The sequence below is a fragment of the Heloderma suspectum genome, chromosome 3 (genome assembly GCF_057233095.1).
Source record: "Heloderma suspectum isolate Gila_16-S chromosome 3, 16-S_ref, whole genome shotgun sequence".
Classification (NCBI taxonomy): domain Eukaryota; kingdom Metazoa; phylum Chordata; class Lepidosauria; order Squamata; family Helodermatidae; genus Heloderma; species Heloderma suspectum.
In genome coordinates, this window is record NC_139460.1 from 118,458,587 (window position 1) to 118,471,748 (window position 13,162).

The 13,162-nt window shown below is 44.7% G+C and overlaps 1 protein-coding gene across 1 annotated transcript in view; it reads left to right on the top strand.

The window, feature by feature from the left end:
• Nucleotides 1-13,162, top strand: part of LOC146350108 (arylsulfatase H-like) — a 39,414-nt gene that overhangs the window by 6,767 nt on the left and 19,485 nt on the right. Inside the window, exons 2-3 of the mRNA XM_084841768.1 lie at nucleotides 1,024-1,094; nucleotides 11,912-12,061. Coding sequence (XP_084697894.1) covers nucleotides 1,060-1,094; nucleotides 11,912-12,061 — 185 coding nt within the window. The 5' untranslated portion in view covers nucleotides 1,024-1,059. The remainder of the gene's footprint in view (nucleotides 1-1,023; nucleotides 1,095-11,911; nucleotides 12,062-13,162) is intronic.

Genomic DNA, 13,162 nt, shown 5'->3' on the forward strand with positions numbered 1-13,162 from the left:
GGTGCACTGCAGACATCCAGCAAGCCCAAAAAGGGCCAGATTTCCCAGCAACAGACATCCCTATGGGAGTTCCCCATCTGGCCTTCCAGCTTCTTCCCCAGGCTGTGCCCTTTCTCACTGAGTTCGTACGGACTTCCTGAGATGCATGCTTAGGATTGCGTCCATACTAAATTATTACTAGTTTTTTAAAAGATTATTTGGTGTAAGCCTGCCAAGTGGAGTTAGTAAAGATTTGTTTAAACATCCCACACAAACCCTGTACTATCAAAATGAGTAAACACTCATCATGTAGAGCAGTGACCAGGATAATCTAAAGAAAGTGCTAGAGTGTGTAGCAGAACTGCAGAAGAGTCTTCAGAGCCTACCTGCTCTTAATTCTACTCATACATACCTGAGGGTAAGTCCCATTGAAATCAGTATGACTTAATTCCAAATACACATGCATGGGATTCTGTTGACAGTTGTACTAAAGTTTAAAAAAATCTAGATAAGTCCCAGAAGGATATGCAATGTTGCAACCGTAAAGGATGTTTTCTGAGGAAGAACCCATCCCCATATGGTTTGGTAACATCAGAAGAAAGAGCTTTCATTCCTCCTGAGGCTTGTCCACAAGACTGACTGTCTCGTACACATTGTAAAGACTTCTCCAGAGGGAAGGACATTTTTTACAGTACAGTATTGAGCTTCTATACTAAAAAAAAACCCAATAATTAACAGTCTTTAAAGATTCAGACAGAAATGTAGTTTTACTACCGCAAAAATGAAGTAGAGCAAGCAAATGTTTTCTATGGGAAGCTCATATATGTGTGGTAAGAGAATAAGAAACTCATTGTGGCCTTTGGAGGAGAAAAAGGAAGAACTCACCTTCCAGACAGATTTCATAAGGTAAGATGTTCACATGCAAGTTTCAGCGAGATGCTCTCTTTTTTTAACAAATGTGGAAAGATTTAATATCTATAATGTGTAATTATTATTTGAAATTATCCAGATCTTCTCTAATATTGTGATTTCCCCACTCCCCAGGTTCTTTATTGGTAGACAGCTACGTCTTGACTGCCCATGAAAGAGGTCATGCAGTGTCCTAGCCATTCCTGGTAAAGTGTTTACTAGAACAAGCCACTGTTTTCTTATATATTTACAAAATGTTTCAGCAGCTAATGTAATGAGAAAATATGAATGGAATATTTCTGTATTGTTGTATTTCTATGCATTGTTACTCAGGTCCATTTTTGGGTTCAAGTACTATGAACACAAGGCTTAGAAGAAAGCCATGGAATGGAATAGGAGTGAAACTTTGGTTCACAAGTAGGCCTCTTTTTCCTTGAGGGCAGAAAGGTTTGCTGCCTGGAGTCTGAGATGCAGGCAATCATGCTGACAAAGCTGTGGCTAGCTTGTGGAACAAAAGTATAAGAACAATGGAACGGTATATGAAGAAGTTACAATGTTTGTTGCTCCACACAACTAGCAGCTCCATGAGTTCAGAAAGTTCCCATATATCCTGAGAAGACCTAGGGTAACATCAGCTGCCTAAAACTATGAGCAAAGATTGTTTTTGGAGGTTTCTGCCCAGCCAATACATCTTTCACCAATCCAGAACCAAATTTCTGGTTGGTGACTGAAAAGAAAGAAAAAGGCCAATCAAAAGGCAGGAAAATCTAAGACAGCCTGGGCTCAATCCTCTCTAACTTGGAGGCTGACAGGCATTCTATGTACAGTGGGAGCGGTATGGAGGTGACCTTCACTTCCACAGTCCTTCCACCCATCCCTGCCCACAGAACCGCCCCTTTCCCTCCTCCTTGAGGTTGCCAGCTGCAAGGGAGAAGGGGCAGGGAACTCTGACTTCTGGGTCCAAGGTCGCCGCACTGTCTCCAACTTCAGATCCAGCAATCCGAACTATCCTATGGCCCCTCAGGTACTGTCTAGAGACCATAGGAGTGCTCTCTCAGTGAATCAAACAGGGGCTGAACCCTAGGAGAAAACGTGTTTCAGTTCTTTCTGTTATTTTTTTCTGTTTTGCATAGCTCTAGTTTTTGCTAACACATTTTTACTAGTCTGAGGGCCATTGGGGGCATAGATTGCATGTTTGCCTTCTTTTTGAGAGAACAGGGAAAATCTTACTTTGACCATGTCCCTTCTTCGGTTTTTAAGGCTGCAGCTGGCCATTGTTTCTGAACTAGCTTTTGTGGGCTAGATGCCTAGCTTCTGAGCAGCTTGATCCAGTTTTCCCCCTATTTTATTTTACTCACTGGTGAAGTTCAGAGTTCCCTATGAGGGAAGGTTAAAACAGCTGGGATAGTTTAGCTTGGAAAAATGGTGAGTAAGCAGAGACATGACAAAGGTGTACAAATTTATGCACGGTGTGGAGAATATTTCCTCCCTCTCTCATAATACTAGAACCCGGGGTCATCCCATGAAGCTGATTGGTGGGAGATTCAGGACAGATAAAATGAAGTACTTCTTCACACAGCACAGAGTTAAACTATGGAGTTTGCTACCACAAGATATGGTGATGGCCCACCAATTTGGAAGGCTTTAATGGAGGTTAGACAAATTCCTGGAGGAGAAGACTATTAATAGCTACTAATCCTGATGGCTACCTCTAGTATCTAAAGCAGTAAGCCTATATTCACCAGTTGCTGGGGAACATGGGTAGGAGGGTGCTGTTGCACTCATGTCCTGCTTGTGAGTTTCCCATTGACAGCTGGTTGGCCACTGTGTGAACAGAATGCTGTACCAGATGGACCCTTGGTTTGATCCAGCATAGCTCTTCTTATGTTCTTATGTTCTTTTTCCTTTTAAAACATTTCTTCTGGATTAATTTTCCTATCTGGACTTTGCTGAGTCCTACACCTTGGACCCTGGAAGACATATCTTGCAGTCTTCCTCTGGGTTCACAAAAGCCTGCTCTTCAGATCTCTGCTTAGGATAGGAAGTTATAATTTCCCTTTTCCTTCCTTTTCTCTAAAGTTTGGAGTAGACTGCTATATAGTTGAAAGCTTCAGATATTCCATTTAACTAGTTTAGACTGGTGGACGTTTAAGTGGAGCTAAGTAACAATTCAAATTGCTGCTAGTTGAGCCTACTATAACTTTTGTGTGTCATAGCTATTTCATTTGATACTCTAATATAATTTTCCTAATACTGTTTTCTAATAGGCTTCAGCAAGAGTTAAACTGTAGTAATCTTAACATGTAACTTGTGTAGTTCATAGGTATACATGTATTTTCTCTGTAATCATTGCATGTTTCACATTTTACTTCTGCATGTGATGTTCTTTTGCACTTTTCTCTAGAAACCATTCATATCTTAAAACTTCCTGTGTAGCATGTTTTCATTTAACAGGTTGAAGAGCATTCACTGTTTTCCTGCTTAAGGGCACAATCCTATCAAGATGGCTGTAAGCCTCTGACCACAGAGGCTTACAGCCGTCCAGTGCAGAGTGGGATGAGTGGCAAAGGCAATCTTCTTCACCTCCACGCTCCTCCCACTCAGGGTTTTCACCAGATGGGCACCAGATCAGGGCAGGCTGTTTTAGACAGAAAGGCAAGTAAGTCTACCTGTAAAATTTGCATCTATGTGTGATACAGGATAAGGGATCACAAATTAAATCAAATGCCACTTGTCTACTTTTTCAAACCATTTATCCCTTTTCAATGAAGGGATATTACCTGCAGAAATTACAAGATGGGATAAATTGCTTTGGAAAACCTTATGCAGGAAATGCGAAATGGTAGTTATGAGACTGGATTCTGTACTCTGTTCCACTCAGTTCAGTTTCACTTTCTTCAGAACTCTAATTTTTTATTATTATTATTATTATTATTATTATAAGAAAAAAAGATACTACTCTTATCCTAGACTTCTGAATAGAATGGTACCACCCTGAGCATTGAATGTAGTTTACTTATGTCAGGTGGATAGAATAAGCATTCATATGGTACATATGAAGGAGCCTCATGCCAAGTCAGATCTTTGGTGCAGGGCTGTCTAGTCCGATTGGCAGATGCTTTCCATCATCTTTCCTGCCCTGCTACTGGAGATCTTCTAACTGGACATGCCAGGGTTGAACCCAGGATCTTCTGCATGCAAAACATGTACTCCATTCTGTGGGAGTTGGATTTAACTGTTTTTACATCTGTGTATCAAGGTGAAGCATTCAGCATATCCACTAGTAGAACCACCTTCACAGTAGAAGGCAATTGTAGCTTGTTGATTCTTCTTCACTTGCCGCAAATCCTATGATTTGTTGTATAAGTACGCCTCTGAGATGAAGCAGCAGCAGCAGCACAACTTGGCCTATGGAGTTCCATGCCGCTGTGAGCCAACCTAAGAGACCTCCCTCAGTGTAACAACGTTTCATGCCTCTTCAGCATCCCAAGTCCAAGGGAGCTTCCAGAGAATGCTTTTATCATGCCACCCTCCTGTCCCATTCCTGGAATTGTACAGGGGTCTAAACTATTTTAAGGAAACTCCATTAAAGAAAAGAAGATGGAATTGCTGCACAATGCCTTTGGAGTGTTAGCACCCCACGTGAGCCAAGCTGCTCCCTGAACCAGCAGAAGCAAGCTTCCACTTGCCTTATCCTGGGCATCAGACCCTTCCAACCCCAGCTGGAGGTTCGAGCTGGTTCCTCTAGGCCTCTACTGGCGTAGCCTTATTCCCAGAGTGCCCCCCCTCAACCCCAGAGTGCATCAGACTGTGTGAGAAGAATTAGAATAGGGAGCCCACTTCTGGAGAGTGTGAGACACCCAGATCTCAGTAGGTTTTCTCACTCCTAAACTTTCAGTGCTTGTATGTCAATGTATAATAAATAATGTACATTTTAACAAAAAAAAAACTGGGAATAAGACAAAGCAGAGAAAGGGAGAGCAAAACAAAGCACAGCAAAAGCAGTACTAGGACATTTAGAGTGCAATCCTATGCATATTTAAACAGGAAAAAAAAAGTCCTACAACAGCATTGCTGGCTGGAGATGTAGGACTTTTTTCCATCTAAACATGCACAGGATTGCACCCTTACCTGATTTGTTTTTTGCCTTACACACACACACACACACACACACACATTCTTCCCCTTTTTTTGGAACAGGCTGCCCAGAGCCATTGCAGTTTCTTCTCTTCCTTTCTTTCGCCTTTTTTTCTCTCTGGAGAGTCTCCATCTGCTCCCTCCCTTCAGATGCTCTGACAATGCCCAGGAGGACCAGCACTCCCTACAGTAAACAGACTGCAAACCAAAGCTTCATTTGAACTGGCAGGCATGTTTTCAGCCTTCCAGCAGATGAGGGAGCTGAGTCAAAGGAGGAGGCAGGCAGAGCTGCAGAAGGACAGATCTAATGAAAGTGCAGAGGAAGGGGTACCTCAAAGACATAAACATCAGAGGGATGGTGGGGCTCAAGCCCCCTTTGGATTTTGGACTGCCATTGCTAGGCAGCATTGGCAGTCGCATGTGAAAGGCCCAGTCAACTCTTCTGTCACCACAGCAGCTGCAGCAGAGGACAGGATGGGTGCACTACAGGGCAGTAGGGGAGTCTGCATGACTCATCAGTCCATCTGGGATTCCTCCTGTGGCAAAGGGAGTGTCTCCACAAAAATGCAACTCTTTTCCACTCTGCCACATGCCAGATGCTGCCTAGCAAATCCAAGGGACACTTGATGTGATGGGCCAGTGAGAGACACTGAGGGGAAGCCAGTCAGACTCTAAGTGCCTTTTCCTCAGTTGCTAAGCTGCAGTCATCGAGAGCCATCAAGTAGAAGAACACCTTCATCTGCATTTTTCTTCCTTTCTGAGTAACCTACCTGCAGCCAAGGTCCTGATTTTAGCTTTTGTTCTATTGCTTAAATAAACCCTTCCCCTAGGCAAGCAGTTTCTATCAGACTAATCCCCAGAGAAAGATATTCATTGCTCACATTCTGCCAGATTGTAATCTAGTTCCAATTCAATCGGGCTTCAGGCCTGGTTTTGGAATGGAAACTGCCTTGGTCGCCCTGTGGAATGACCTCTGCTGGGAGAGGGACAGGGGGAGTGTGACCCTGTTGATTCTCCTGGACCTCTCAGCGGCTTTCGATACCATCGACCATGGTATCCTTCTGGATAGGTTGTCTGGGTTGGGAGTTGGAGGCACTGCACTGCAGTGGTTCCACTCCTACTTGGATGGCCGATTCCAGAAGGTGGTGCTGGGGGATTATTGCTCTGTGCCATGGCAATTGTGCCATGGGGTTCCACAGGGCTCTATTTTATCCCCCATACTGCTTAACATCTACATGAAACCACTGGGGGAGGTTATCCGGAGGTGTGGGCTGAGGTGCCATCAATATGCGGATGACACCCAGCTCTACCTCTCTTTCTCATCAAACGCAGATGAGGCAGTGGCTGTTCTGAATCAGTGCCTGGGCACGGTAATGGCCTGGAGGAGGGCCAATAAACTGAAGCTCAATCCAGACAAGATGGAGGTACTGTTAGTGGGTGGTTCGTCTGCCTGGCTAGGTGATATTCAACCTGCTCTGGAGGGGGTTGCACTCGCCCTAAAGGATCAGGTTCATAGTTTGGGGGTGCTCTTGGATCCAAAACTGTCACTTGAGGCACAGGTGAACTCAGTGGCATGGAGCACTTTTTATCAGCTTAGGCTGGTATACCAACTACGCCCTTATCTGGACAGAGATAGCCTAGCTACAGTGATCCATGCTCTGATAACTTCTTGTCTGGATTACTGCAATGCGTTATACATGGTGCTGCCTTTGAAAATGGTCCAGAAATTTCAGCTGGTCCAAAACAGGGCAGCAAGATTGTTAACAGGGACTGGCCAGCGAGCTCATATTACACCAGTACTTTTTCAGCTGCACTGGCTGCCAGTCCATTTCCGGGCCCGATTCAAAGCCCTTAACGGCTTGGGGCCAGGTTACCTGAAGGATCGCCTCCTCCCATATGTGCCTGCCCGGACCTTCTCCGTGAACCCCTGCCAAAGGAAGTGAGGCGGGTGGCTACTAGGAGGAGGGCTTTCTCTGCTGTGGCACCCCAGCTGTGGAATGAGCTCTCTAGTGAAGTTCGCCTGGCACCTAGACTGTATTCTTTCCGGCACCAAGTGAAGACCTTTTTATTTTCCCAGGCATTTTAGCATTTTAGCTTTCTAGACTTTTAGCTTTGCTGTTTTAAGTCTGTATTTTAAACTCCTGCACTGCTGCTAGGTTTTATTGTGGTTGTATAGTTATACTGTGCTTTTAATGCTCTCTATATTTTATATTGTTTTATTGGGTGCTGTTTGGTTTTAATTTTTGTGAACCGCCCAGAGAGGTTCAGCTATTGGGCAGTATAGAAATAAATAAATAAATAAATAAATCTGTGTTCAATCTCTGACCAGATCAATGACTGGGTCTGCATGATCAATTTGAGCAGGTGCTTGTTCTGTAACCCAAACCCCACTCATAGCTTGTCGTGTTGTCTGAACCCGACTAGGATGGGTTGTTGGCATGGTTAACAAACCTCTCAGGACCCATGGGCTGTTTTAGGGTTGTGGGTGGTTTGCTAACCATGCCGACAACCCACGCTCACCAGGTTTGGATGATACGACAACCAACGAATGGGGGTTGGGTTACGGAACAGGCACCCATGGGTGCCCAGCATGTGCCACAAGGCATGATGGCTTATTTAAGCCACTGTTGCTCAGATTGTGTGACCCTGGTCAATCTCTGCTAGCATGCCAGTGGGACCATCAAAGGAGGGCCCAGCGAGTGGAGCTTACTGCAGTGGAGCCACACCCTTATCCCAGCTAGCTTTGCTTATCCTTCCTACCCTTCTCTCTTGATCCTCTCCTTTCTTTGGTGTTTGTTATTTTGAACCCTCAGAATAGTCAGGGTAGGGGACATTGTTAAAAGTCCCCCTTTCCAAACCTAAACTCCAAGTCGCTCAGGCCAGTCAAAGCCTGATGAAATAGAAAGGCATCCTAATCCAAGCAATCCTCTCCCCAATGTGCAGTCTTTCCCCCCATCTGCTGTGTGTGTCTGGATATAGCTGCATTAGAGTCTTAATCTTTCTACCTATCCTTTATTTTCTACCATTACCCATCTCGGTCGCACCCTTCCCACCAAGTCACCATACTCCAAGTTAACCCTTTTGCACACAGGCCTCCCTGGGTTCCAAGTAGATCACTAGTACCAATTCCCCACTCAATCCACACCTCTTTTATGCTATCTCTGTCTTTCTGAGGATCCACTATAATGACTCTTTGATTATTTTGACCAATCAGAGTAAAAGCTTTATAGTTGTTTATCTGCTTCTCAAGTTATTTGAATATATAATTTATTCATTCATTCCATTTGTATACTGCCCAATACCAAAGCTCTCTGTGCAGTTTACAAAGATTAAAACCCTAAAAATAAATACAGTAATGCAATATAAAACTATTTCCATAATATAAAATCATTTGCATATATGCCAGTTTTGCATAATTAATAATAAAATACCTTTCTTTTTTCCTTAAAAGCAAAAGTGTGGGCAAAACTTCTATTAATTTGCCGAAATCCCATTCCCACTTTTTCCCAGGCTTGGCTGGGGTACAGCGGGGAGTGGGGTACAAAGGGACAAAATTGCTCCATAAAGCTGAGGGGCCCCAACATATCAGCTCATGGTGCCTACATTTTGTGGATAAATAAGATTGGGTCTGTAATGTTCTGTCTGTTTAAGAGGCAAGATGGGGGCTGGACAAGTGTTTAATTGCTTTTAAGGTTCCAGCATAAAAACAATACTGTGGGAACAGAGGCTGGAGTGTGGGAATATTGTTTTGACACTTTATAGAAAGCAGGTTCAATTTGGGGGGGGGGGCATATTTTTTGATAATAAGTTAACTTGGAGGCAGCATATTCAATATACCCTGAAAAGGTGTAAGCTTTGGTTGAATTTGCTATGACGCATTTCAAATTGTACTTGGGGACAGATAGAAAGACTTTGTTAATGTTCTGTTGTGTATGCACAAAGTCAATTACAGACTATAGATATCAAGCTTATGCATCTGCTTCTAAGTTGTTATTGCAAAAAATGGACACAATTCAGACTAAAGCCCTACAGATTATATATGGACCCTTTGTTACTACTCCTTGCAGTGTTTTACAGTGTGTAGTGGGTGAATGGCCCAGAGATCTCACTTTGGGATAGGCTGAGGAATGTGCAGGTTGGTCAGGGGAATGTTCTTTATAATGCCTGTTGGGAGTTTAGTGATCTACGGGAATGTGATGTTGGGTGGGTCCCTCATGTGATGTGATTTTCATCTTGGCTGGACTGGACACCCACTTGTTGCTGAACAGGGTCTCTGAAAAATGTCTTTTCTTCTCCTGGTTATGCTTGCTGCTAATTGTGAATTTGAACTCTGCAGTGAAATCTAATATAGGAAGTGTTGGGCTTAAAAAATACAGTTGTGGAATACTTATCTTTAAACTGGGGCAGTCACTGTTGGATCCATACAAATGGATCTTAATGTACCCAGAATGGGTGCATGGCTGCTGCATTCTGTGTCCCTGAATTTGGGGTGCAAAAAAAGTATCACGTCTCTGAGTGGGTTTCTATAATGACAGCTGAATTGATAGCTATTGGAATGGGTTAGGAACATCAGACTGGAGCGGACAATTATTTTGACTGATTCATTATCAGCTCTCTTAGTGATACAGCAAGTAGGTATAAGAAGTATGTCTCTGTTAGTAATGAAAAGATGGCTTCTAAATTTTGAACTATATCTTGTGGGGCTTAGGGTTGGGTTTATTTGGATCCCTGCTTGTGTGGGTATTAGTAGTAATGAACTGGCAAATCAAGCAGCCAAGGAAGCTTTGGGGCATGATGCAATTGATCTCAGGCTTCCTTTGTCATAATCAGAAGTGAAAAGTTGGGTTTGAAATGAAATCAAAATGGATTGGCAGAAATGGTGGGGGAGTGGGCTTGTTGGGAGGAGAGGTTTTTCTTTCTGTCCAGCCCTGAATGATTTTAGGATTTTTGAACAATGTGGTTGGATTCAGTAGGTTACTATGTTCTGTGTCTTGAGTGGACACTGTGTTTTACATAGCAATCTATGTGCTTTGGGAAGATCAGGTTTCACTCTCTGTGAGGTTTGTGGAATGGATGAAACAACAGATCATCTTCTCTGGGATTGTTTGTTATAAAGTACAGAACAGGGCTTTCTTTTTACCGAGCTCCAGAGTTTGAGGACTGAAGGCTTATCTTTGGAGTCTTATCTCCGAATTAAGAATCTTAGGGTCAGGAAGCACAGACAGCCTGCAAGGCTGCAGAGCAATGGAGGGATGTGTAATAGGAAGAAAACACACCCACACAGCACCCTCGCCCACCTCGCATTGATTAGGTAAGCTCAAAACCACCACAGAAATACATTATAAAACACCCTGAAAATGAGTCAGAACGATGGAAGCCTCTTTCATGGGGGAAGAAAACTTTCAGGAAATTGATAGACAGATTTTGGCGCACCAGGGCCCCGTCTACATGGAGATGCTTTCCAACGTGATCCTGTTTAAAACTGCATTTTCATGAAATTGGATTTGCTCCTCCCATGGCACACACAGCCAATTAAAGAGGGGTATTCCCCCCCCCAGAAAAGAGCCACTTTTGTGTGGCAGACTGTGGGTGAAGTCTCACAGCAGCAACAAGCTTCCTAAAAAAACACCGCCCCTCTCAGCCCTGCTCTTAAGTGCAGTGGAATACAATGCCCAGATCAAGGGAGAGGTGTGTGTGCGTGTGTGTGTGTGTGTGTGTGTGCCTGCATGCACCTTCCTCTCTCCTGGCAGCCTGAGCAGCTTGCCCAGCAGGAGCAGTCAGGCCATGGGGGCAGAGAGCGGGCGGTGCAATGTAGGATCCGCGGCACCCCTCTCTCCCCACAGCAGCAGCACCTCAGGTTTCACAGGGGCCCTTCCCTGGAAGAAGGAGGATTCAGCAGCTCCCCAGCCCAGCCCTTTTCTTTTTATTTCCCCCACCCTCACCTCCGCACCTCTGTAGCTGCGAAGGGGTGGAACCTCATGTTTAGCGGGCTGTTCTCAGGGCAGAAGTGGAGATTTCAAAAGAGCAGAAGTTATCCCAAGGTGCAGGCTCATTTAGGGAAAACATCTTCAACTCGTCAACCCTACTGCGAAGCTCCGCATCTCCGGATCGGTGCAGATTCAAAACAGTAGGTTTCCCCACCCCTCTCAGCTCCATGTTGAGTAAGTGCAGTGCAAGTCAATGGGGAGTACTTCTGAGTAGACACATTTAGTGGGCTGTTTTCAGGGCACAAATGGAGATTTCAAAAGGACAAATGTCATCCCACGGCAATGTGCTGATTTTAAGGCTCATTTGGGGAAAACCAAAGCATGATCATGTGCAGGTCTAGTCCTCCAGATATGACGCAGCTTTCCCTTCCTCCTGTCAGTGCTGCACCCACCTTCCCAGCCCGCGCTGAAGGTTATATTGCTGGTTGAGGTCATATAGACTTCCAAACCACACCGAAGCCAGCGCAACAGGGAAATCTGTCAGAAAATGACTTTGCAAAAAATGTGGATTTTACAGCATGAAACATGCAGTTGCATGAAACGCGCAGAGGGGGACGTCACGTGCCACAATCGTCCGTGAGGCGCAGTAAAACCAGAATATATCCCCATGTAGATGGGGCTCTGGCTGCAAAATCCTGTCCTGACAGCACTACTAGTAGACTGACATTTGTCTCTGACACAACTTAACAACATCTGCCCAGAGAACACTAGTTATTGGGTGGATTAGAAATGTACTAAATAATATTAATAATTAATAATAATAAACACATTGCTGACTTCTATGATTTCATGCTCCTTAACAGTGAGAACCCTGTGGATGTTACTATGCATTGTGAATATGATGAACTGGGATGTTACTGCCATATTTATAACAATTAAATCATCTCTCTTCTTTCTAGGCCATATCCAGGCTTATTTCTAGCTTTGTACCTATTGCTAATGCCACTAGAATTGCAAGCTTTGGTCAGCTCTAAGCCCAACATTGTCATCTTCTTGGCTGATGACCTTGGCATTGGGGATGTAGGCTGCTATGGAAACAATACCATCAGGTAAAGGGTCCTACAAAAGTGCATATTCTTCCTTACTTCAGATGCATGAAATAGTCTGGAAAGTTGGTCGGGGCATCTTTTTGTCTTTATTGTGTATGTCACTCTGAGAGCTTCAGCTGTAGGGTGATTCATACATTGAATAAATAAATATTACATACATACATACACTCTACACATAGGAAGGCAGGAAATTATTGCTCAAGTGTGTGAACAAGCACTATAAATACTAGGGCTGTGCACCGCTTCAGCCCGAAGCCCAAACTCCAAGCCAAAGTGGGACGCTTCGGGCTGCTTCAGGCTACCTCTGAGGTGAGGCGGTGTCTGGAGCGCCCTAGCTGCCTCTTAAAGTCCCCTCCAGTAGCCCAAACAAGACACAGACAAAAGGGATTCCCTCCAAGGCTTTATTCCAACTTAATGACTCTTTCAGATGCTAATTGCCAGCGACTAAGCAAGGAACTGCAAAGGGTATCCTAACACGGTAACCTAAGCTCCATCTACGCAGTTGGTCCCCGTTTTGAGGAGAAGGGCAGGAAAACTCTGAAACTTATGGGCTAGGAGGGGAGGCTCCCCCCCTTACCCATGGGGGATCGGGTCACAGCTGTTACCGTAGCGCCAGGCGGGCTGAGCGCCTCCTCTCAGCAATCTCCACCTCGCGCCTCTCTCTGCACCGGCACCTTGCATCTAGCAACAACCGATCTCCTGGTCTTTCGCTGCCATTATCTCTCTCAGGAATGCAAGCAGGCAGGGCCTCTCCCTGCAGCTGCGCCTCTGAGAGATGAGCAGACTCCTCTCCCATGGGTTATAGCTCTTCCTCAGAATCAGAGCTGCTTTGGGGCTCTATGGGCTCAGTTCCAACCCTGAAAGGCAGAGGGGACATGAAGTGGGTTGGGTCACTCCAAAGCACTTCAGGAAGCTTCAGATTAATCTGCACCACCACCCCACCACTTGCCCAGTCCCCAGCTCCTTATCTGGGCCCTTAGGACATGAACCAGCCATCAAGTACACAACATTAATGTAGTGTGTGTCAGGGTGGAAACTGAGCCCATAGAGCCCCAGAGCAGTTCTGATTCTGAGGAAGAACAGCAATCTGTGGGAGAGGAG